This window comes from Mandrillus leucophaeus, unplaced genomic scaffold (genome assembly GCF_000951045.1).
Source record: "Mandrillus leucophaeus isolate KB7577 unplaced genomic scaffold, Mleu.le_1.0 Scaffold159, whole genome shotgun sequence".
Taxonomy (NCBI): domain Eukaryota; kingdom Metazoa; phylum Chordata; class Mammalia; order Primates; family Cercopithecidae; genus Mandrillus; species Mandrillus leucophaeus.
Window position 1 is genome coordinate 2143108 of NW_012101576.1, and position 24734 is coordinate 2167841.

General features: G+C 42.0%; 1 protein-coding gene across 2 annotated transcripts in view; it reads left to right on the top strand.

Annotated features, from left to right (window-relative positions):
- The window catches only part of KCNH1 (potassium channel, voltage gated eag related subfamily H, member 1), a 468531-nt gene that overhangs the window by 363290 nt on the left and 80507 nt on the right, over positions 1–24734 (top strand). For both annotated transcript variants that reach the window (XM_011975802.1, XM_011975801.1), the window contains exon 10: positions 8203–8399. In XM_011975802.1, the coding sequence (XP_011831192.1) occupies positions 8203–8399 (197 nt within the window). The remainder of the gene's footprint in view (positions 1–8202; positions 8400–24734) is intronic.

Genomic DNA, 24734 nt, shown 5'->3' on the forward strand with positions numbered 1-24734 from the left:
TCCAGCTTTTCTGCCCTGCTTTTTCCCCATATTTGTGGTTTTATCTGCCTTTGGTCTTTGATGATGGTGACGTACTGATGGGGTTTTGGTGTGGGTATCCTTTCTGTTTGTTAGTTTTCCTTCTAACAGTCAGGACCCTCAGCTGTAGGTCTGTTGGAGTTTGCTTGCAGTCCACTCCAGACCCTGTTTGCCTGGGTATCATCAGTGGAGGCTGTAGCAGATAGAATATTGCTGAACAGCGAGTGTTGCTGTCCGATTCTTGCTTTGTAAGCTTCGTCTCAGGGATGTACCTCACCGTGTGAGGTGTGGGGTGTCGGTCTGCACCTAGTGGGGGATGTCTCCCAGTTAGGCTACTCAGGACCCACTTGAGCAGGCAGTCTGTCCGTTCTCAGATGTCAACTTCCATGCTGGGAGATCCACTGCTCTCTTCAGAGTTGTCAGACAGGGGCATTTACCTCTGCCAAGGTTGCTGCTCCTTTTTGTTTAGCTATGCCCTCTCCCCAGAGGAGGAGTCTACAGAGGCAGGCCAGCCTCATTGAACTGTGGTGGGCTCCACCCAATTCGAGCTTCCTGGTGGCTTTGTTTACCTACTTAAGCCTCAGCAATGGCGGGTGCCCCTCCCCCAGCCTCGCTGCTGCCTTGCAGTTAGATCTCACACTGCTGTACTAGCAATGAGGGAGGCTCCGTGGGCATGGGATCCTCTGGGCCAGGTGTGGGATCTAATCTCCTGGTGTGCCGTTTGCTAAGATGCTTGGTAAAGTGCAGTATTAGGGTGGGAGTTACCTGATTTTCCAGGTGTTGTGTGTCTCAATTTCCTTTGGCTAGGAAAAGGAATTCTCTTCCCCCTTGCGCTTCCCAGGTGAGGCGATGCCTCGCCCTGCTTCACCTCTCTCTGGTCGGGCTGCACCTGCAGACCAGCACCAACTGTCTGACATGCCCCAGTGAGATGAACCCTGTATCTGAGTTGAAAATGCAGAAGTCACCCATCTTCTGTGTTGCTCACACTGGGAGCTGGAGGCTGAACCTGTTCCTATTTGGCCATCTTGGGCGCGCCCCGCTCTTTTTTTTTTTTTTTTTTTGAGATGGAGTTTCACTGTTGTTGCCCAGGCTGGAATGCAATGGCACAATCTCGACTCACTGCAGTCTCCGCCTCCTGAGTCCAAGCCATTCTGCTGCCTCAGCCTACTGAGTAGCTGGGATTACAAGTGCTCGCTGCCACACCTGGCTAGTTTTTCCATTTTTAGTAGTGACGGGGTTTCACCACGTTGGCCAGCCTGGTCTCAAACTCCTGACCTCAAGTGATCTGCCCCCCTTGGCCTCAAAAAGTGCTGGGATTACAGGTGTGAGCCACTGTGCCCGGCCAGGGCAGTCATCTTAATCATAAAGGTTCTTTCTTCATGATCCAGTTACCACCTACAGATGTCACCTCCAAATACCACTGTATTGGCAGTTAGGGTTTTAGCATGTAAATTTGAGGGGGCAGGGACACAAATATTCAGACCATAGCAGGTTGGTATGATTAGCCACATTTTATAGTTGAGTAAACTGAGACTGAGAGAGATTCAGTAAGATGCCCAGTGCTGTTCGTTTACGTATACATTCAACAACCATTGAGTGCCTGCCATGTACCAGAGACAGTGCTGGGTATGCAGCAGTTCCAAGTACAATGGGTGTTTCCAGGGGGAAACATAGAGTGAAGAGGACATACATAATACGGAGCTACTCTGCTCAAGGGATCAGAGAGGAGGTGTAGGCATATTTTGAAGGATGAGCAGGCATCATCCAGGCCAAGGTGTAGGGTGAAGTGTCTAGACAGTGCGGGGAAAACCCTAATGTGAGACAGGAGCCAAACTTAGAGGGACTCCAAGACTCCCAATGTGACTGGAGGGCAGGGAGTGGGAGGAGAAGTCCAGCAGAGGCCAGCACGAGCCCTTGATGGGTTGAACCTGGGCTTGCAGCCAGCTTGTCTGGCCCCAAAACTCATATTGAAAGAATAGATGATCAAGTTATTGGGAAACGTGTTGAGGCAGTACTGGGGAGGAGGAGATTTGGGCATATTCTCTTTTTGTGTTAGTCATGGCTTCACTAACTGAAGAGAGGGCCTGGTATGTGGTATAATCCAGGTGGTCTGAGAACTGAGCCCTTGTCGTTGTCTTCCTGAGCTATCTAGTCAGTGAGTATGCACACATTCTGCTTAGGGCTTTCCTGGAAAGATTAACCCAGCTCCCTTTATCTGTCTTTTAAGCAGTTTTTCTCTTGGGCCAGGAGAGAGGATGCCCCTTCCTCAGAGCCTCTCTCAGCTATGTCAGGTCTCTGCAGCTGCATTTCATCATCCTGATGAAGTGAGTGAAAAAACCCCTCTTGTCCTGAAATGGCATAAGGACAAAGGACTTCCTGATACCCTAGGGAAGAGGAGTAAAGGCAGTGGGGTAGGGGGAGGAGGGCAAACCTTACTGTACTCCGTGTTTCTGGCACCTCTCTCAGCCTCCCAGAGAAGCCCCCAACAGAGTAGTGGATCTAAACCTTTAAAGAGCTACTCACTCAACAAGCCGGTGTTTCTCACTCTCAGTGTACAGTGTGGAAGGTGCTGAGGTGAGTTTGCTGCCAAATAAGGAAACCAGGCACTTTCCTCCAAGGATTACAAAATATAACTCTCATTTCTACAGGTGAATGAAGGAACAGATAATTCAAAATACGGGGTGGTTCTGAGGCTTCCAAATGGCTTTTCAGTTTTTTTTGTTTTGTTTGTTTTGTTTTGAGCCGGAGTCTCGCTCTGTCACCCAGACTGGAGTGCAATCTCAGCTCACTGCAACCTCTGCCTCCCGGGTTCACGCAATTCTCCTGCCACAGCCTCCCACCACCACCACCATGCCCGGCTAATTTTTTTTTTTTTTTTTTTTTGCGTTTTTAGTAAAGACGGGGTTTCACTGTGTTAGCTAATGGTCTTGATCTCCTGACCTCGTGATCCACCCACCTCGGCCTCCCAAAGTGCTGGGATTATGGGTGTGAGCCACCACGCCTGGCCATAGCTTTTCAGTTTTGCTAAAGAGGCAGATCTTTGTGCCTTAAGGCGTTGCTCATGCTGATCCCTCTGCCTGGAATCATCTCCATGCTTCAGCTTTATGCTGCTTAACTTGAACTCATCCTGCAGGTTGCGACTCAGACATCAAATCTTGGAAGACTTCCCTTATCCCTTGAACTTGAGCTGGATACACCTCCTGGACTCTCCCTTGTTATAGGCCCTAACACATTATAGTCACCTGCATCTCCTTCCCTCACTGCATCTGCTGTTCTGCTGTTACACCTCAGCCCCTAGAACCGTGCCTGGCAAAAGTTGCATGAATGACTGAATGAATTTGTTTAAATTGGTTGGGTCTAGAAATAATGATCTTAATAGCAGATAGTGAGTTTAATATTAGAATTATATTTTGTGGAGTACATTATAACACTGTGAGATTGTCCTTAAAAGAGCATATAATAGGGAATAGTGAAGACAAGCAGCCAGAAATTTCATTTTTTTCTGATTTCCCAGGTCTGCCAAGCTCACTCAGAGCCTGTCTTTGAATAGACAGTGCCTTCTCTCGAGGGTTCCAAGACTTAGTTGTAGAGTTCAGATCAGAATTGCTTCCTTGCAACTCTTTAACCTCAGGAAGGCTATTGATCCTTCCAGGGTCCCAGAGTTCCAGCATCTCTTGAATTCACCCTGGTAATCCCATTTCACCCCACTCACCCCCCTTCAGTTTCCTCAAGTGGCTGACTGTTCTAGCCTTTGCCCTTCATTAAACCAAATTGCCTGCAGGGACTTGGTTTTCTTCTGTGCTGTGCCCCTCCCTGGCCCTGTGCCACCTCAGTCCTGTGTCCCACTTCCCAGCTATGTTTTGTGGATGTTCTTCAGTCCTATGTTGGTACCCCATAGGGCTGTTTAGAGTCCACTGCAGAATTAGAGGTTCAGTAAAGACAGCTGCATATAATTGAGGGGAGGAGGAGGAGGATTAATTATTACTGAGATGTTTGCCTGGAGTTTTAATTAGCCTGCCTTTCCTTACTTCCCTCTTTTTTTTCCCCCCAGCTCAGAATGTCCTCTTAGAATGTTAGTATTTTAGAGACTTGGAACATTAGGTTTTAACATTCTGCACCCAGAGCCTCAGTGTAATAAATAAATCAATAGGCTGATTGCCTCCAGTAGCTTGATTGCTGAGTGCATTGGGGTACCTTTTGTTCTTGAGTGAATGATCATTTCACACACTGGCAAATGAGAAACAAATGTGGGTGTAGTACTTGTCCGGGCTTCTGATTTGCAACCCTGACCTGGGAACTCATTATTTCCAGCATTGTGTGTAACTTATGAGCAGCTTGCCAAATGTTCTGTCTCCTTCCCCTTGACAGTTCTCCCAAGTTATGTGTGTCATAAAAAGATTTCGCATTTGCCAGAATAATCCTGAGTTTGTTTTGGATCTGACAGGTCCTCTGATATTACATTCTTAAATCTCACTAACAGATAATTTATACCAAAACTACCGCCTTGACAGGAAGTAAAGTTATATGATTTTCAATTTGGGTTGAAAATCAACTCAAGTTTTGACAATACTGAGACTCTTAGACCCTACAGATTAATCATGATTATCTTACCGTGAAATACTTTTTGTAGTAGGAACTACCCTCCATTTATTTTTTCTGTCAAAACCTGTGATTGGAAAATGTTTCATAATGGGAATATTGTCATTTCTACAGATGCATTTATTTCATGGTGTATTCCAACCACAATATGGTTGCCCCTCATTTTATGCAATAGGTATGCCCCTGAAGAGTTGCTTATAAACTGAAATTTTATAGATATATTTATAATTACATGCGCATGCAGTGCTACTGTTTTACCTAATAGTTTCTTTTGTAATTAGAAAAATGACTCCCAAATTCATCTGAAAAGTATAACACTCATGTATTGGGTCTTGTTTAGATGAAGTAATCTTAATACAAATCAGGCAAGATTATCAACTAGCTTCTACTCTCAATAGTGCTGGCTTATAACACATTTCATCCCAATAGGAGACTGCAGGTTTTATACATTCTACATTTTCTCACAGATATTCAAACGCTTCCAGAGGAAAATCTGCCCCTCTTAGAGCCACCCCTTGCTCTGTCTTGTATAGTTCTTTCAGGGAAGGAAGAGGGGGATGCTAGCTCAGAGTTGGGATGATTTGTGATGTTCTGCTGGAATATTACATAACCTAGCAGGTAATTTTTTTGAGACAGGGTCTTGCTCTGTAGCCCAGGCTGGAGTGCCCAATTATAGCTCACTGCAGTCTCAAACTCCTGGACTCCTGGGTTCAAGCAATCCTCCCATCTCAGCCTCGTGAGTAGTTGGAACTACAGGTGCATGCCACCATGCCCAGCTATTTTTCATTTTTTTGTAAAGGTGATGTCTTGCTTTGTTGCCCAGACTGGTCTCAAGCTCCATGATTCTGTGTATTCTGGCTCTCTATTGCTGTGTAGCAAACCACTCCTACATTTAATGGCTTAAGAAACTTATTATTGTCTCTTCCATTCTGTGGGTTGTTTAGCTCAGCTGGTTGGTTGTCACTTGCACTTCCCACGTGTTGGTGCAGTCAGGCATTGACTGGGGCTGTAGTCATCTGAAGGCTGGACTGAGCAGGACAACTAAGATGGCTTCTTGACATGACTGGCAGTTGAGACTGTCAGCTGAGAGCTCAGCTGGGCTGTGGGCCCCAGCACACACATGTGACCCCTTGTGTGGCTTGTGCTTCTCACTTGTTGATTGGGTTCCAAGAGGGACAGTCCCAAGAATGAGTGTTCTCAGAGATCCAGGCGGAGGCTGCAAGGCTTCTTATGACCTTGACTCAAAATCCCAGAACATCGCTTCTTCCACATTCTATTGGTTGAGGCCAGGGAGTGACTAAGGCCAGTCCAGATTCAAGGGGAGGGAATTAGACTTCACCTCTTGATGGGAGTTGCAGCATGTGTGTACTGCGGAGAAAAGAATGGGTAGGGCCTATTTTTAACTACCTACCATAATGTTCTAGAGGAAGGACATTCCCTTGAGGAACAAGATGACACAAATATGAAGGGTGCATAAGCCATTGTAGGCAGTGTAGGGAGGTTATAGAATGCTTAATACATATAATATTTACAAATGAATTGGCCAGCCTTGTTGGTTAGAACTGAGTACTGGGGAGTACACAATAAATGAGCCTATTTCCGTGGAAGCCAGTTAGCGTCCTACAGAGAGAAACATTCCCCTTTACTGACCCTAGCCCTAAATGAGCCACCTATGTTACAGATGTTTGAAAAAAGAACTTAGGGAATCTAAGTAGCACAGTTTTAAAGACGTATTTGCCTAGAAGCTACCCCAAGTATGTATCCTATTCACATTGACTCAGTAAAACCATCTTCGTAAATTAGAACCACAAACACATAGAGAACTGTGAAGTAATATGTCTAGTATAAATGTTTTTCAGCTCACATTTTGGAGGTGCTTAGGGAAGGCTGTGCCCACAGCTATCTTACATACTTAGAATGGACACTTTTTGATGTTTGAGGTAAAGTCAAGTTCTATCCATGTACTTGGAAGTATAATTACCTCCTTAGCTTTAATCAGGAAAACAGCTGGCCTGTTAAACACACTGAGCTACAGGTCCTTTGATTTCAGCTGTGGAGCTTGGCCGATCTGGATGCACAGGCTGACAACTCCCTTGAATACATTACTTTTCACCCTTGGTAGCATTTTTCCCTTCCTCCTGCATACTCCTCGTTGGCTCCCTGGGGATTCAAATTTGTGTTTATTGTGCTGAAAATTTAGAGGCAAGATAAACAACATTTTAAACTATTTATAACCAGAGGCTATGCCAGAAATGAATTAGGCTTTGCATTTGACATATGTTAAAATGTTGCTTGCTGGCAAAGGTAGGAAGAATATCCCTAGGTGTGAAAAGCAGATGGTTAAAGACGACTGATAAAGCTTTGACCCAGAATATAGCTATATGGGATTAGCACTTGTCTTAATTTGGGCTTCTATAACAAAATACCATAGACTGGGTAACTTATAAACAACAGAAATTTATTTCTGTCAGTTCTGGAAGCTGGAAGTCTGAGACCAGGGGCCGGCATTGTCAGGTTCTGGTGAGGGCCCCTTTCTGGTTTGCAGACTGCCTACTTCTCATTGTATCCTCACATGATAGAAAGAGCACAGGAGAGCTCTTAGGAGTCCCTTTTATTAGGACATTAATCCCATTTATGAGACACTCCACCCCCGTGACTTAATTACCTTCCAAAGGCTTCGCTTCCTGATATCATTGCACTGAGGGTTAGGATTTTAACATATGAATTAAGGGGGAGGGGCACACACATTCAGTCCATAGCATTATTCTATTGACTTATTAAACGTATTCTTGTGGAATGCTAGGGATAGAGAGGATCCTGGAGATGCCATTTATATAGGGCCCATATTTTTATACCACCAGGAGGACATTTAGCAAGGGTAAGGAACATGCTCTGGAAGGAGGTATGGGAGAGAGGATGAGAAAGAGGCACCATACAAACATAAACCTTAGGGTGGTGGACACACTGTGGTAAGGAAAGAACTCTGTCTGACTTCTTCCATGTGAATCATCCCAGAGAGAGACCTCTCTTGCTCATTAGATCGCTGATGAAGAGTCCACATGCTCCCTTAAATATTCACCTCTCAGTCACACTAGTATAGACCCACCACAGTCTACCTCCGTTCTTTCCTTCTGCCTATAAATATTGGTTGAGCTCCTACCATGTGCAGGCACTGTGTTATGTGGATGAATAAGACACATGAGCTATCAAGTTGAAAGACATGCAATAAACCAGTGAACAAGTAATATAATGAAAGATTATGATTAGTGTTATGGGGGAGAAAAGGGGTGTGATACAGAATAATGGGCGTGTGTGTCCTGTTTTGGATAGGATGATCAAGATAACCCTTCGAGGAGGTGACATAAATGATTTCAAAGTGATTAAACTTTGGCATGTGTTAACTGCTACTTAAACATTCCTTAAACTGCACGTTGTTAAGGTTCACGTTAAAATAGTGTTTGCCTTTTCTGAGCCCAATTTGCAGAATGCTGAATGGACAGCAGTTCTGGGGAATAGAGGGAAGCCAGCTGGATGGGGAGACCTCTCCTGGCCAACACGTTCCTCATGACCACCTTCTCTCCTTAGGAAAAGGAGACGTGTTTGGAGATGTGTTCTGGAAGGAAGCCACCCTTGCCCAGTCCTGTGCCAATGTGAGGGCCCTGACCTACTGTGATCTGCATGTGATCAAGCGGGATGCCCTGCAGAAAGTGCTGGAATTCTACACAGCCTTCTCCCATTCCTTCTCCCGGAACCTGATTCTGACATACAACCTGAGGAAGAGGGTGAGTTAAAAGTTTCAGTTATTTTCTACAAAGAACAGTCCCTGTGCACTTTGGATAATCACTGTGACCAGAAAAGTCCCTTTGCTGTTTATTTAAGTAGAGTAATTGGTTCTAAAGAGGTTCTGTTTGTTGTTTGCTCCGCGGGGCTTTTGCTATAAAATGGTGGAGAGAGGGGATGTTGCTAGATTAGAAGATGGATCCATTTTGGTGCAGAAGGGATTTATTCATGTGTGTGCTGGGGGCAGGGATGTGGCTTTTTTTTTTCCCCTCATCAATATCTAGAGCTCCTAGCATTTTGAAAAGATGAGTAAAGCGTGAGGTTGCTAGTCAGCAAAATGGCTCTGTGGGGCCACTTAATTACTGCAAACTGAATTCTCTGCGGTGACTGGGATTTGCTGAGTAGTGTGAAGCCATTAGCCTGTCAGCTAGTAATGATAATTTTTTAACAGATATGAAAATGACTTAGTTGGGTCCAGAGAATAAGAGAGACATGGAATTTGTTCGTCTAGAGAATATTTTGCATGCAACTGCCAACTAAACTGGTTGAGAAATGATTGGTGGTTTAAGAACCAGAAGATTTTTCACCTTAAGTTGTTTCTTCCACTCTCAAATCATCAGAACTGCTCCATCTGTCTCTGTGAGGATTAAAGTATTGGTCTCATACTTTTGGGGTTTTTACGACAGATTTTCTTGCACTTCGTCTCTCTAACTCTTTTGGTTAAAACAATAATAAGATAGCTCTGCACCTGGAGAAATCATGGAAAGGTTGTCATAGGAATCTTTCCTAAAATGACTACTTAATCTTTTCCCCAACCTGCTTCTTGTCTCATGGTTCCTATTTACATTGTCTAATTTGTCCTGGGAAACCCTGGCATCAACGTTGATGCTGCTTTTCCCTCTCTGAAGCCTCGTGTTACTCATCAGATCCTGTTGGTTCTATTTAAGCTCTCAAATCTAAGTCAGTACTTTGCCTTCATCCTCAAGGCCCCCACAGAATTCTCAGGACACAAAGCTCTTCATTAAAAACCTTCCTCATGCCCTAGCTGGATCATGCAGTGGGCTCCAAATTCACCTTCCTGCCTCATGTCTGCCCTCAGTGGAGTGCTTCCTTCTTATGGCTGCTTGACTAACCTTAAAAATCTGATCTGTCACTCTCCTACCTGACGAAAGGATATTATCTGTACATTTCAGCATGGTGTATGTGGTTGTCCACATCTGGCCCAAACTTAACCCCTGAGCCCTGACCTCAACTTCTCTCTATGCCCACCCTTCCCACCGTGAATTGCCACCATGAGAATTCCACACAGTTCTCCAAGCACACGACACCCCTTCAGAGTGCTGTGTCTCTGCCTGCTGCTTTCCCAACCTGGAATTCTTTTCTGTATGTGACAAACCCCTGTTAGCCCTAAAAACTGCTGAAATGTTTACTTTTTTATTCATCAAACCCAGTATTGTACCAACTGAACTAGACTAGACTTATAAAACCCAATGATACTCAGTTCCCTATCTCCAGGAACCTAAAGTCTAATAGAAAAGTTAACACAAGAAAGATAATTGCGTAGAAGATGGTAAGTACAGTGATTGTGATTTGAACAAGGTTTTATGGGAGCATAAAGGAGGCGGACAGCTAAAGGGAGTCAAGGATTAATTGTCAGGGGTGATACCTGAGCTGAGTCCAAAGAACGAGTTTGCCAAACAGAAGGGACTAATGATCTACTGGGAGGGACAATTTGCACAAAGTCTGGAGAAAGGAAACAACCCTTTGTCTTCTAAGTCCTTTGTGCAAGGTTCCAATGCCTGTCACTGGGCTACCCCAGCAATATTCCTCAACCTGTTTTAAATCCCTTGGACTATCTTGTGGGTCCCTGCACAGAGACCTGTGAAGGCAAGGGCTTGGTACCTTAGTATCCTCAGTGCATAACCAAGTGTGGGGTGCCTAGAATTAATAAAAGTTTGAGAATGGCAAGGAGAAACAGATGGGATCTCTGGGCCTCAACTTCCACATTATAAAACGCAAGATTGTGGCGAGATGGTTTTTATAGTTCTGTGGTTTGAAACCCGGCCATTTAAATTCTAGTGGAGGGTGGGCGGTGGTGGAGAAATGTGCATCCAATGTTCTTCCTGGTTGATCTGTTGGTTGGAAACATGGATGCTTGCTGGTGATACATTTAGCCAAGTGGATTCTCTTATAGTCTATTTTTTGATGTATTCCTTCTTTCTGTGAAAGCAAGTTGATTATAATCAGCTTTCAGTGTTGCTGATAATATAGGTTGAAAAAATACGCAGTTTGGGTTATTTGGAGGAGTAATCTTCTTGGAATAATTGTGGCTCAAGTAAATCTGTCTTTAAAAAAAACACAAGAATGACAACAAAAACAATGACACCTCAGTGGTCAGGTTTTTTCTGTAAGTACAGAGTGATAGCTCTGCAGAAGAGAAGACTCAGGGGCTACATTTTTGAAGGGCTGTTGTGAAGGAGTTTTTATAGCCACAGGGTACAGAGGAAGAACCAAAATTATAGACAGATTTTGGCACAGTATAAAAAGTCTTTTGAAAAAAAATCAGAACTCCCAAAAAAATGAAATAGGCTGCTTTGAGTGTATCAAGTTCATTATTATGAGGGTACTTAGGCATCTCCTAGGTACCCATACTCAGAAACATTGTGGAAGGGACTTAGGCAACTGTTGGAGAGTCAGACTAACTGACCTGCAAATTTCCTTCCAGCTGTGAGTGACTATGTATGAGTCTGGTATGGATCCAAAGGAATTTTAGTGAAAGCCTTTGTGTAAAGAGGTAGCCATTCTTTTTTGGAAAAAAAAAAAAAAAGAGGCTTGTCATTTTGGTATTGCCATTGTAGTCTCTTGTGTCCTTCTGAGAATTAATTTGTAGTTACGTAGGGCATGGAAGACAAGAACATTACATGCATGAATTATTCTTGTAGCTATTTTTTTTCCTGGTAAAGTGAAGTGTATTGTTGTAGCTGTTTCTATCTTGGCAAAATTAAGTGTTTTATTTGCTAAGATTCTTGACAACAGAGTGCCTTTGACGTCTGTCTGGGGAGTTGCTTGATCTTGCAGATCTTCTCCAATGTGCAGTAAAGACTCTGAGCTGGAAGATGACTTGGTAACCATTCAGTCTTTTCCCTACTTCCCTAACATCCTCATTTCACCTTTTATAGAAAGGTCACAGAGCTGGGTTGGTAATGAAAGAATTGGAGCCAGAAGTGACACCTTGACTAAAGCCTTCCTGATCACAGCTCCCTGTCCTACTCTAGCCTCTGTATTCTAAGCCACATTCCTTTTCCCCTAAATCCAAGGGTATGAACATCACCTAGCTCTCAGCTCTGCTCTTGGAACCCAACTCAGAAAGAAACTGTTGATTTCCTCCATTTCCTCCAAAGCCACATGAGGGCACAGACAAGGATGAAAGAGGCAGAACCTGGAGGCAAATCCAGCATTTTGACCTTTAGTTTTTCTTGCTTGTGAGGTCTGAGCCAGGTGAGACTTTGGTCTGGGTCCTGCTTCTGCCACTTATTGCTTCTATAATTCCGGATAAGCTAAAAAAGTTTCCTTTCTGTAAAATGGGGATGATGAAAATGTCTAACTTGTAGGGTAGTTGCAAGCATTAAATAAGATAATATTTGCAGAGCTCACATGAGTGCAAAGCTACATAGCGAGTGCTCAATTCATTTGTGTGTTATTGTTATTTTGTTCCGTACACTTGATTGATACCCTATTCTTTATTATCCTGTGCCTTTTGAAAAGTAAAAAGAAGGCGGTTCCTCTGCCTTTGTTCACGCAGGGTTATTGCCCTGCACAATGTTCTGTAGGGTAGGTGTTAGCCGTAGGTTCTCTGCACCTCTTGCAGCAAAGGAGGGATCAGTCACTCTGAGAAGTGGAATCCATTGCTGGCCTTGCTGCCTCTCCAGCTCCTGCCAGTGAAGAGGTCAGCAATTGCCCACCGTTTTGGCCAGTTCCATTCTTGGAGGGAAAAATCAGGCTATTTTGAGATCTTAGGTCAGTTAACAGGGAGTCTAGAGGGAAGCACAAAAGAAAAGCATAGCATTATTGTTTCTTCTGAGGGAGGTGGCTTGTGGCTCTTCATGAAAAGAAGGGGAATTAGAGCCTTCCTCATCAAATCCTTGGCTCTCTAGGGTGCCAGGTCTACGTGCATTTTCCTCCAGGCCTGGTTTCATCTTGTAGCTGTGATCAGAGCTTTGCAGACTATAAACAGTAAGTTATTACCAACTCCAGATATTGTGCAAGCTACGTCACTGTATCAGTTTGTGTATGTCAGCTTATTACATCTTTGGAACAGCCTCATGATATTACCGTATCATTCCCATTTCTCAATTGAATAAACTAGGACCCTGTGAGGAAGAAAACCCCTTTTCCAAGATTGCCTGGTTAATAAGTGGCAGATTCCAAACCTGGCATGTGCTCTTCTGGCTAAGCAGTGTCACATTCTGTGGCAGCCTCAGTGAAGGGTGGCTCTCAGCTGTTCCCATATTGGTATTCTTTGGCCTCTGCATTCTACTCTGTTAACTTTTCAGGGGAGGCTTGTGTTGTCTCCTAAGTATCTTTCTCCAGTGGCCTTTGCCACCGCCAGTACACTCAGAAACATGTATGGTAAAACCACAGTAATACCCCAGGTTGGGAGATGTGACAAATTTCCCCCTCGTAGTGACAGGGACACAGCAGGTAGCTGGGTGTGCTGGGTGTGCTGGATGTGGGAAGCATGACATGTTTCGCTTTGGTTAGGCAGCGGGTTAACCCAGCCATGCTGTTAGTAACTCACTAGAAAGGGCAGTGCTTTGAGTCTAAGGACTAGGTTTGAATACTGATTTGACTGCTGACCAGCTATGTGCCTTTGGGCAAGTTACTTAACTATTCAGAGCCTCAGTTTCCTTGTCTGTGAGAAGGGGCAGTACAAGTCCTTCCTAATTAGGTTTTTTACATTTTATGTATATATTTTAAGTTCTGAAATACATGTGCGGAACATGCAGGTTTGTTACCTAGGTATATACATGTGCCATGGTGGTTCGCTGCACCTATGACCCATCATCTAGGTTTTAAGCCCCACGTGCATTAGGTTTTTGTCCAAATGCTCTCCCTCCCCTTGGCCCCCACCCCCCGACAGGCCCCAGTGTGTGATGTTCCCCTCCCTATGTCCATGTGTTCTCATTGTTCAACTCCCACTTATGAGTGAGAACATTTAGTGTTTGGTTTTCTGTTCCTGTGTTAGTCTGCTGAGGATGATGGTTTCCAGCTTCATCCATGTCCCTGCAAAGGACACAAACTCATTCTTTTTTATGGCTGCCCTAATTAGGTTTATTGAGAAGTTTACGTACAGTAAAACAAACAGAAAGAAAAAGTGACACAGTACCTGTAGGAACCACTCAATACATATTTTTCCCTTTCTCCTCCCCACTGCCCATCCCCTACTTCCACCTCCAGTCTTGGAGGTTCTGAAATCACACTTTGTTGCCTTTGGTTTATAACCAGCCTTATTTCTTTACTCAATGTTTCACTTGGGCTGTACTTTCCTTTCAACCTGAGGTAAGGTTTCACTCCCCAGGTCCTAGGGAATTACATTCTCCTTCTGATCATTAGGACAGTAGAAGCAATGTACCACAATTAAATGATGTACTGCAGACAAGCAATTAGGTAATTAACAGCAGTCAGTGCATGGGATAATTGGCACGTAGGTAATTGGGAGGGCGGTTCTCATTCTGTGTGTAGGGCTTTATTTTTAAAGCCAATATTGTTGTGTATTGAGTTTGTTTTGTGCAGTGTTTGTTTATATTAATTTGTTCCAGGATGATTTTTTTTTTTTTTTTTTTTTTTTTAGTTTGGTTAAAGCCCCAACTTAGTGAGTTTGGGAGGGAGCTTGGGACTATAGTTACTGATGTTTTCAAAGCTGGGCCCTCCTAATGCCTGTTTTCTAAAACTGAGGTTGCCATAGTGAACTGTCTTGAATACCATATGTACATTTCTAGCCCACTTTAACCAAAGAGCATTTTATTCTGGAGAAGAGAAGATGAAAGCATTGAATGCTTGGAGAAAGCTCTGCTCATAAGTGGCAGTGGAAAGCTTTTCAATTTTCTCCCTGAACAAATTCCTGTGGAAGGTTGGTAAGATGGAAAGAAAGACCTTAAAGCTAGGTACTTAAAAATGTCATCTACTTCCCCCCGAATCATCATAGCCTAAGTTTTAAAAATGATCTCTGCTTAGCCCATATTTTCCTTGTCATCCCTCTGTATGTGGGCTTCTGTGAAATTAAAATCATCTATTAGTCTGTCAAGCCAAAAAGATAATAAAATCATGGTGTTGGAATTAGGAGTCGGGGGAGGGGGAGAGATGATGTGAGTGACATGACCATAATTCTTTCAGAACAACAAACCGTAAATCAAAATCAATTTCCGTTTTCCTCAAGAGGATCAGTGAGTGATGTTAGGGACCTGTGCAGTCTTTCATGGGTCCTCAGGTGTTCCCCAGTACCCCAAGAAACATTTAGCAGAACCCCATCTTGATGCTGGAGGTGGAAGATAATAAAAGTGCTCCATGCTTCATTATGTATGAATTAGCTTAAACTGTAGTCTGTCAGGCTTTGTCTGGCTATTTTTAAGGAAGTTTTAGTGAAGTTTAATGAAGTTCTGGAATGAACGTGGGCTTTAAAGCTAGATCTTCACATCCAGGCTCTGCCATTTGCTAGCTGGGGCAGGGGGTCAGGATGGATGGGCATTGAACAAGTACACCTTATCGTCTTCCGTGGATCTACACTGCCTACCCCAAATGGTAGTGATGGGAAAGAGTGAGAAAGTGCCAGGCACATTGCCTCACATGTGGTAGTATACAGCTGTGTTACTTCCCTTCCATTATTCATAGCAATGGGGGCAGCAGAGCAAAGAAAAATAGGAGCCATAACGGTTTGGCTGGTAGAATAATCATGTGGAGGTACTAGATTGGTGATTTAAAATGTGGATCTTGCAGTCAGAGTATTTGAATTCAAATCCTGGCCCTATTTAGTGACCTCAGGCCAGTTACCTAACCTCTCTAGGCCCTACTTTATTCAGGTATGAAATAGAGGCCTCAGCACCATTCTTTGACATAGCAAATTCTCAATGTTTGCATGGCTATCATTATGATAAAGAGGATGCTGATAATGATAAGGATGATGACAATAAAATCATCAAATGTATTACTTAGCTTTTCTGGGACTTAGGTCCCATTAGGTGCTAAAAGTTTTTTAAAAGAAGTAATAGGCTGAATTTTAACATCTAGAAATCCCCTGAACAGAAAATTCTAAAATTTGAGGCTGACCCCCTCAAGTAGCCCCAGAGATCCAGGTGGTTCATCAATGAGGTTTGGTGAAGAATGGCTCTGTTGGATTCAAAATGGATCTGATTCCTCCTATAACAGAATGAATGGAGGGAATGGTAGAGTCAGGCATGGAAGAGAGGAAGGAGGAGGAAAGTTGTAATTTATCTTTTAATACTCATCAAGTTACTTGATGTACTGTTACATACAGTGTTTACCACAAATTAGAAAAGATCTGGCCTAGTTTAGAAGAATATAAGGTTAGTGCAGTCTTTTGGAGGAGAGTAGCATCCTTAATAATAATTTCTTAGGTGTATGTAATTGAAGCATAATAAGGGTAGTGCTCATGGATCCTAGATCAGAAGTTCATCCTCAAGCGAGCAAGTTGGCTTCTTGCTGTCTTAGATGTGTAACCCAAGATTTCTCATTCATGTGTTCCCTAAAATTTTGAATTATATCTGTAAGTATTATCTATTATGAAATACCTGTTAAAATCCACCAGAGCTAGTGTTTTACAGAGCACATTTAGGAAGCATGGTCTAGATGTTCTTTAGTATCTCTTCCAGCTCAAATGGTCACTGACCTGTGGAGCAAACAGGTCTTGCCTCTGAAACATCAAGAAGCCAAAATATACTCTAGCAGTGGGAATCTCTGTCACCTGGTCCTCAGTAAAGTCCCAAACAGAGATTACTGGCAGGGTCTCCCCAATTTCTAAACATCTTCCTCAACTCAGCTCCCCTCCCACCTCTTACAAATGCCCAGTGGCCCACTCATTTTCTAGTGAATAGCCAGTCATATTTTCAACGTGCGTTTCGCTTGTGCTACTGTTAGAAGGCTGTCACAGGATGTTTTTTTTTTTTTGAGATGGAGTCTCGCTCTGTCGCCCAGGCTGGAGTGCAGTGGCCGGATCTCAGCTCACTGCAAGCTCCGCCTCCCGGGTTTATGCCATTCTCCTGCCTCAGCCTCCCGAGTAGCTGGGACTACAGGCGCCCGCCACCTCGCCCGGCTAGTTTTTTGTATTTTTTAGTAGAGACGGGGTTTCACCGTGTTAGCCAGGATGGTCTCGATCTCCTGACCTCGTGATCCGCCCGTCTCGGCCTCCCAAAGTGCTGGGATTACAGGCTTGAGCCACCGCGCCCGGCCCAAAGGATGTTTTCTAACTAGCTTCAAAGTTCCTCCTTGCAAGTTACTTTCTCATTCTTTCTTTGGCCCAGTCAAATTTCACATTTCTAACTCATCTGCCATGTTCTTTGGGCTTCCTTTTTCCTATTTAAGTGTTCCTTCTACTCTTAAAAATGTGCCCTGTGGTTCTGAGCATGTCCTTATAAATTTTGACAGTAAGTGATGGAGGTTTTTATTATAGCCTTTGCTTTTGGTAAGCAGAGTCAGGATTTGAACCCAGGCTGCCTCTCCTCTGATAACAATAATTACCTTATAAGATGTTAGATGAATAAAAAGAAATGTTAGTTCTCTTCCATTTCCAAGGGGGATTTGAATACCTGCATATGAGCTCACATATAGAATCTATCCCAGACCAAAATGTCCATGCAGACCATATCTGGTATAATATATGTCAGAGGTCCACGTTGTTTTGGTTTATCTCGCTGCAAACCTTGTTGTTGGCAGTTTACTTCTTACTAATGTCACTTAATGGTCCTGACCCTGCCTGTGCTTAACTTAGATTTCAAGATTGAAATTTTGAATTTATAATGGGACTCTGCTCCATATAGCTTCTCTTTAATCTCTCTAGTCTAGATGAAGCCCCTTGTCTTTTAATTCAATTAGCAACAATCACCTCTTTGTAGTTCTCGTTGTATTTCCAGTTAACTTTTTTTTTTCCCCGAGATGGAATCTTGCTCTTGTTGCCCAGGCTGGAGTGCAATGGCGTAATCTTGGCTCACTGCAACCTCTGCCTCCTGGTTTCAAGTGATTCTCCCAACTCAGTCTTCTGAGTAGCTGGAATTACAGGCATGTGCCACTGTGCCCAGCTAATTTTGTATTTTTATTAGAGACGGGGTTTCTCCATGTTGGCCAGGCTGGTCTCAAACTCCTGACCTCAGGTGTTCCACCTGCCTTGGCCTCCCAAAGTGCTGGGATTACAGGCATGAGCCACCCTACCCGGCCACACTTCTCTGTCTTGATCAGCTCTTTTAGAGCTTGGTACAAAGCAAATGTTCAATAATTCAATGAGTCAGTCAGGCAACCAACCATCCAACCAACCAACAAAAATATGCAAATCTGCCAACCAGTATTGGGCATGTCCCTCCATCTTATTACTCTTATATATTCTTTTGTTCTTCTTCTTTTCTGAGACAGAGTCTCCCTCTGTCGCCCAGGCTAGAGTGCAGTGGCGCGATCTTGGCTCACTGCAACCTCCACCTCCTGGGTTCAAGCAGTTCTCCTGCCTCAGCCTCCCGAGTAGCTGGGATTACAGTCACCCACCACCACGCCCGGCTAATTTTTTGTATTTTTAGTGGAGACAGGGTTTCACCATCTCGGCCAGGCTGGTCTTGAACTCCTGACCTTAAGTGATCCACCCACTTTGACCTCCCAAATTCCTGGGATTATAGGCATGAGCCATCACAGCATTCTTAAAGCCTTGGCTTAAAGATGGTATCTGCAGAGACATCTTTCCTTCTTTGTCCCTCTGAAGCTTTTCCTATATATTTCGTAGTGCATTCCCCTTTTTTTCTCTCCCCCAGGCCCTGACTGTAGAGGTCTCTCAGCCTCTGCAGATACCACTGGTGCCAGCATAAAATATAATAACCATCCCAATTTATTGTCTCATCTGCCAAGTATGTGCTAACGCCTTTACGTGTATCCCACTTAGGTACTGAGGCCAAGATAGGTTAAATAATTTGCCCCTGATCCATTAAGCTAATTGGAGTTAGAATTGCAGCTCAAGCCTGGCAGTCATCAAGCCCATACTCTTTTTGCCGTTGTTTGTTTTATTAAATTTTAGAATCTGGGGGTATGTATGCAGGTTTGTTACATGGGTATGTTACATGATGCTGAGGTTTTGGTTTCTGGTGATCCCAGTATCCAAGTAGTGAACATACTACCCAGTGGTAGATAGTTTTTTAACCCTTTCACCCACCACCATTACCCCCTGCCCAGTTTTGGACCCTTCCGTACCCCCACCCCCAGTTTTGGAATCCCAAGTATTTATTGTTCCCATCTTTGTGTCCATGTGTACTCAATGTTGAGCTACTACTTATTAGTGAGAACATATGGTATATAGTTTTCTGTTTGTGCATTAATTCACTTAGGATAATGGACTTCAGCGCATTTATGTTGCTGCAAAGGCCATGATTTTGTTCTTTGTAATGGCTCTGTAGTATTCCATGGTGTATATGTACCATAGTTTCTTTATCCAATCTACTGTTGATGGGCACCTGGGTTGATTCCATGTCTTTGCTATTGTGAATGGTGCTATGATAAACATATGAGTGCAGGTGTCTTTTTTGGTACAACAATTTATTTTCGTTTGGATTTATAATGAGTAAAGGGATTTCTGGGTGGAATGGTAATTCTATTTTTAGTTCTTTGAGAATCTCCAAGCTGTTTTCCTCAGGGGCTAAACTAATTGGCATTCCCACCAACAGTGTGTAAGCATTCCCTTTTCTCTCCAACCTCACCATCTGTTATTTTGTGACTTTTTTTTAACAATAACCATACTGACTGGTGTGAGATAGTATTTCTTTGTGGTTTTGGTTTGCATTTCTTTGATGATTAGTGATGTTGAACATTTTTTCATGTTTCTTGGCCACTTGGATGTCTTTCTTTGAGAAGCATCTGTTCATGTCCTTTGCCCACTTTTAAATGAAGTTATTTGGTTTTTGCTTGTTGATTTAAGTTCCTCATAGATTCTGGCTATTAGTTCTTTATCAGATGCATAGTTTGCAAATATTTTTTTCCCATCCAGTAGGTTGTCTGTTTACACTGTTCATAGTTTCTTTTGCTGTGCAGAAACTCTTTCATTTAATTAGACCCCAATTGTCAATTTTTAATTTTGTTGCATTTGCTTTTGAGGGCTTAGCATAAATTATTTGCCTAGGTCAATATCTAAGAGGGTATTTTCTAGATTTTCTTCTAGGATTTTTATAGTTTAAGGTCTTACATTTAAATCTTTAATTCATCTTGAGTTATTTTTTGTATATGGTGAGAGGTAGGGGTCCAGTTTCATTCTTCTGCATGTAGTTAGCCAGTTTTCTCATATCATTTATTAAATAGGGTATTCTTTCCCTATTGTTTGTTTTTGTTGACTTTGTCAAAGACCAGTTAGTTTTAGGTGTGTGGCTTCATTTCAAAGTTTCTATTCTGTTCCATTGGTGTATTTATCTGTTTTTGTACCAGTACCATGCTGTTTTGGTTACTGTAACCTCATAGTGTACTTTGAAGTTGGATAATGTGATTGCCTCCAGATTTATTCTTTTTGTGCAGGATTGCCTTGGCTATTTGGGCTGCTTTTTTGGTTCCATATGAATTTTAGAGCAGTTTTTCCTAATTCTGTGAAAAAAAAATGACATTGGTAACTTGATAGGAATAGTGTTGAATCTGTATATTGCCTTGGGAAGGATGCACATTTTAATGATACTGATTCTTCCAGTTCATAAGCATGGAATGCTTTTCTGTTTATGTTGTCTATGATTTATTTAAGTAGTATTTAATAGTTCTTCTCGTAGAGGTCTTTTACCTGCTTGGTTAGATGTATTCCTAGGTATTTTATTTTTGTGTGTGTGTGGCTACTGTAAATGAAATTGCATTCTTGATTTGGCTCTCAGTTTGCACATTATTGGTGTATAGAAATGCTACTGATTTTTGTATGTTGATTTTGTATCCTGAGACTTTCCTGAAGTCATCAAATCTAGACTTTTGGTCTTTAGGGTTTTTTAGATATAGAATAATATCATCAGCAGAGAGATAGTTTGACTTCTTCCTTTCCTATTTGGATACCCTTTTTTTCTTTCTCTTGTCTGATTACTTTGATTAGAACTTCCATTACTATGTTGAATAGGAGTGATGAGAGTGAACATCTTCGTTTTGTTCTAGTTCTTAGGGGGAATGTTTCCACCTCTTGTCCATTCAGTAGGATGTTGGCTGTATGTCTGTCATAGATGGCTTTTATTATTTTGAGGTGTGTTCTTTCAATTCCCAGTTTGTTGAGGGTTTTCATTATAAAGAGCTTTTGGATTGTATTGACTACTTTTTCTGCATCTATTGAGATGATTACATGGTTTTTGTTTTTCATTCTGTTTATATGGTGAATTACATTTTTTGATTTGCACATGTTGAACCATCCTTGCATCCCAGGAATAAAGCCCACTTGATCACAGTGAATTAACTTTTTGATGTGCTGCTGGATTTAGTTTCCTAGTATTTTGCTGAGGATTTTTGCATCTATGTTCATTAGGGTATTGATCTGTAGTTTTCTTTTTTTGTTGTGTCTTTGCCAGATTTTGGTATCATAATGATGCCAATTTAGTAGAATGAGTTAAGGAGGAGTCCCTCCTCCTCAAATTTTTAAAAATAGTTTCAGTAGGATTGGTACCAGCTTTTCTTTGTACATCTGGTAGAATTTGGCTGTGAATCCATCTGGTCCAGGGCTTTTGTTGGTTGGCAGGTTTTTTATTACTGGTTCAATTCCATTACTCACTATTGGTTTGTTCAGGATTTCTTTTTCTTCCTGATTCAATCCTGGGAGGTTATGTGTTTCCAGAAATTTATCAGTTTCTTCTAGATTTTCTAGTTTGTGTACGTAGAGATGTTCATAATAGTCTCTGAGGATCTTTTATATTTCTGTGGGATTGGTTGTGATATTGCCTTTGTCACTTCTGGTTGTGCTTATTTGGAGCTTCTCTCTCCTTTGTTAATCTATTATGGTCTATTGATCTTGTTTATCCTTTTCAAAGAACAGACCTTTTGTTTTGTTGATCCTCTCTATGATACTCGACCATAGAGAGTACCATAGAGAAATGCAATTTCATTTACAGTAGCCACACACACAAAAATAAAATACCTAGGAATACATCTAACCAAGCAGGTAAAAGACCTCTATGAGAAGAACTATTAAATACTACTTAAATAAATCATAGACAACACAAACAGAAAAGCATTCCATGCTTATGAACTGGAAGAATCAGTATTTTTGGTCTCAGTTTCATTTAGTTCTGCCCTGATTTTTGCTGTGTCTTTTCTTCTGCTAGCTTTGGATTTAGTTTGTTTTTTCCTAGTTCCATTAGCTCTGATCTTGGCTGTTAATTTCAGATCTTTCTATCTTCTTGATATAGGCATTTAGAACTATAAACTTTCCTCTTAACACTGCTTTTGATGCATCCCAGAGGTTTTAGTATGTCGTGTCTCTATCTTCATTTGTTTCAAAGAATTTTTTTTAAATTTCTGCCTTAATTTTGTTGTTTACCTGAAAGTTATTCAGGAGCAAGTTGTTTAGTTTCCATGTATTTGGGTAGTTTTAAGAGTTCCTTTGGAATTGATTTCTATTTTTATTCCATTTTGATTTTTGATTATGATTTTGATTTTTTTGAATTTATTGAGACTTGTTGTATGACCAAGCACATGGTCAGTCTTACAGTATGTTCCATGCACAGATGAGAAGAATGTATACTATGTGGTTGTTGGGTAGAGTATTCTGTAGATGTCTATTAAGTCTGATTGGTTGAGTACCAAATTTAAATCCAGAATTTCTTTGTTGTTTTTCCACACTGATTATCTGTCTATTGCTGTCAGTGGGATATTGAAGTCCCCCACTATTATTTCATGGCTGTCAAAGTCATTTCTCGGGTCTAGAAATAATAGTATTATAAATCTGAACGCTCCAATGTTAATTGTATATATATTTGGGATAGTTAAGTGTTCTTGTTGAGTTGAACACCTTTATCATTATGTCATACTGTTCTTTGTCCTTTTCTACTTTTGTTGGTTTGAGGCCTATTTTATGTGATGTAAGACTAGCGACTCCCTGCTGTCTTATGTTTTCCATTTGTGCAGTAGATCTTTTGCCATCTCTTTACATTGAGTCTGTGGGTGTCATTACATGTGAGATGGGTCTCTTGAAGATAGCAAAAGGATAAGTCTTGTTTTTTTTATCCAATTTGCCACTCTATTTATTTTAAGTGGAGCATTTAGACTATTGACGCTCAAGGTTAATGTTGCTTTGTGAGATTTTGTTCCTGTTGTAGTGATGTTGGCTAGTCTCAATTCTGTCATTGCTTTATAGGGTCTACGGGCTATGTGCTTACACGTACTTTTGTGGTAGCAAGTATCATTCTGATATGGTTTGGCTGTGTCCCCACTCAGATCTCATCTTGAATTCCCTTGTGTTGTGGGAAGGATCTGGAGGGAGGTAATTGAATCGTAGGGGCAGGTCTTTCCCTTGCTGTTCTCATGATAGTGAATAAGTCTCATGAGATCTGATGGGTTTATAAAGAGGAATCTCCCTGCACAAGCCCTCTCTCTTTGCCTGCTACCATCCATGTAAGATGTGACTTGCTTCTCTTTGCCTTTTGCCATGATTGTGAGGCCTCCCCATGTGGAACTATAAGTGCATTAAACCTCTTTCTTTTGTAAATCGCCCAGTCTCGGTTATGTCTTTATTAGAAGCATGAAAACAGCCAAATACACATTTGTTTTCATGTTTAGACCTCCCTTAAGCATTTTTTGTAGGACTGGTCTGGTAGTGATGAATCCCCTTAGCAATTGCTTCTCTGGGAAAGACTTTATTTCTCCTTTGTTTATGAAGCTTTCTTTGGCAGGAAATGAAATTCTTGGCTAGCATGTCTTTTCTTCAAGAATGCCAGAAATGGTCCCCAATCTCTTCTGGCTGGCAGGGTTTCTGCTGAGAAGTCTGTTCTTAGTCTGATGGTTTTCACACTAATACTATGAAAGGGTAATATTATAGTATTACCCTTTATAGGTAATATGACCCTTTTTATCTAGCTGCCTTTAAGATTTTTTTCTTTCACATTGACCTTGGATAGTCTGATCACTATGTGCCTTGGAAATGGTTGTCTTGTATAGCAGCAGTTCTCAACCTTTTCGGCACCAGGGACCAGTTTTGTGGAAGACAGTTTTTCCATGAACTGGGGTGGCAGGGATGGTTTCAGGATGAAACTGTTCCATCTCATAAGGAGTGTGCAACTTAGATTCCTCACATGCACAGCTCACAATGGAGTTCACGCTCCTATGAGAATCTAATGCCACTGCTGATCTGACAGGAGGCGGAGCTGCGGTGGCAGTGCTTGTTCACCTCCTGCTCATCTCCTGCTGTATGGCCCAGTTTTCAACAGGCCAGGGACTGGTACCAGTCATGGCCCCAGGAGTTGGGAACCCCTGTTGTATAGTATTTCACAGGAATTCCCTAGATTTCTTGTATCTGCCTATTGACCTCTCTAGCAAGATTGGGGAAATTTTCCTGAATTATGTCCTCAAATATATTTTCCAGGTTGCTTACTGTCTCTTCTCTCTTGAGAATGCTAAAAAGTCATGTATTTGGTCACATTACATAATCCCATATTTCTTGAAGGCTTAGTTCATTTTTTAAAATCTTTTTTCTTTATTTTTGTTGATTCAAACAAACAAATTTGGGTTGATTCAAAGGACCTACCTTAGAGTTCTGAAACACTTTATTATGCTTGGTCTAGTCTGTTGTTAAAGCTTCCTACTATATTTTGAAATTCCTGCAGTGAATTTTTCAATTCCAGAGCCCTGTTTCATTTTTTCTTAATATAGCCATATTGTCTTTCAAATCTTGGACTGTTTTTCTGGCTTCTTTGTATTGGAATTCAACTTGCTCATGATGTTGTTGGGTATTGGTCTTTGCCATCCATGTCCTGAATTCTATGTTTGTCATTTCAGACATTTCATTCTGGCTCAGATCCATTGCTTGGGAGCTAGTGAGGTCTCTTGGAGGTGACAGAACACTCTGGATTTTTTATTGCAGTGCTTCTTGCACTGGTTCCCTCTCATCTGAGAGAGCCAGCACTCCTCCTTTATATATA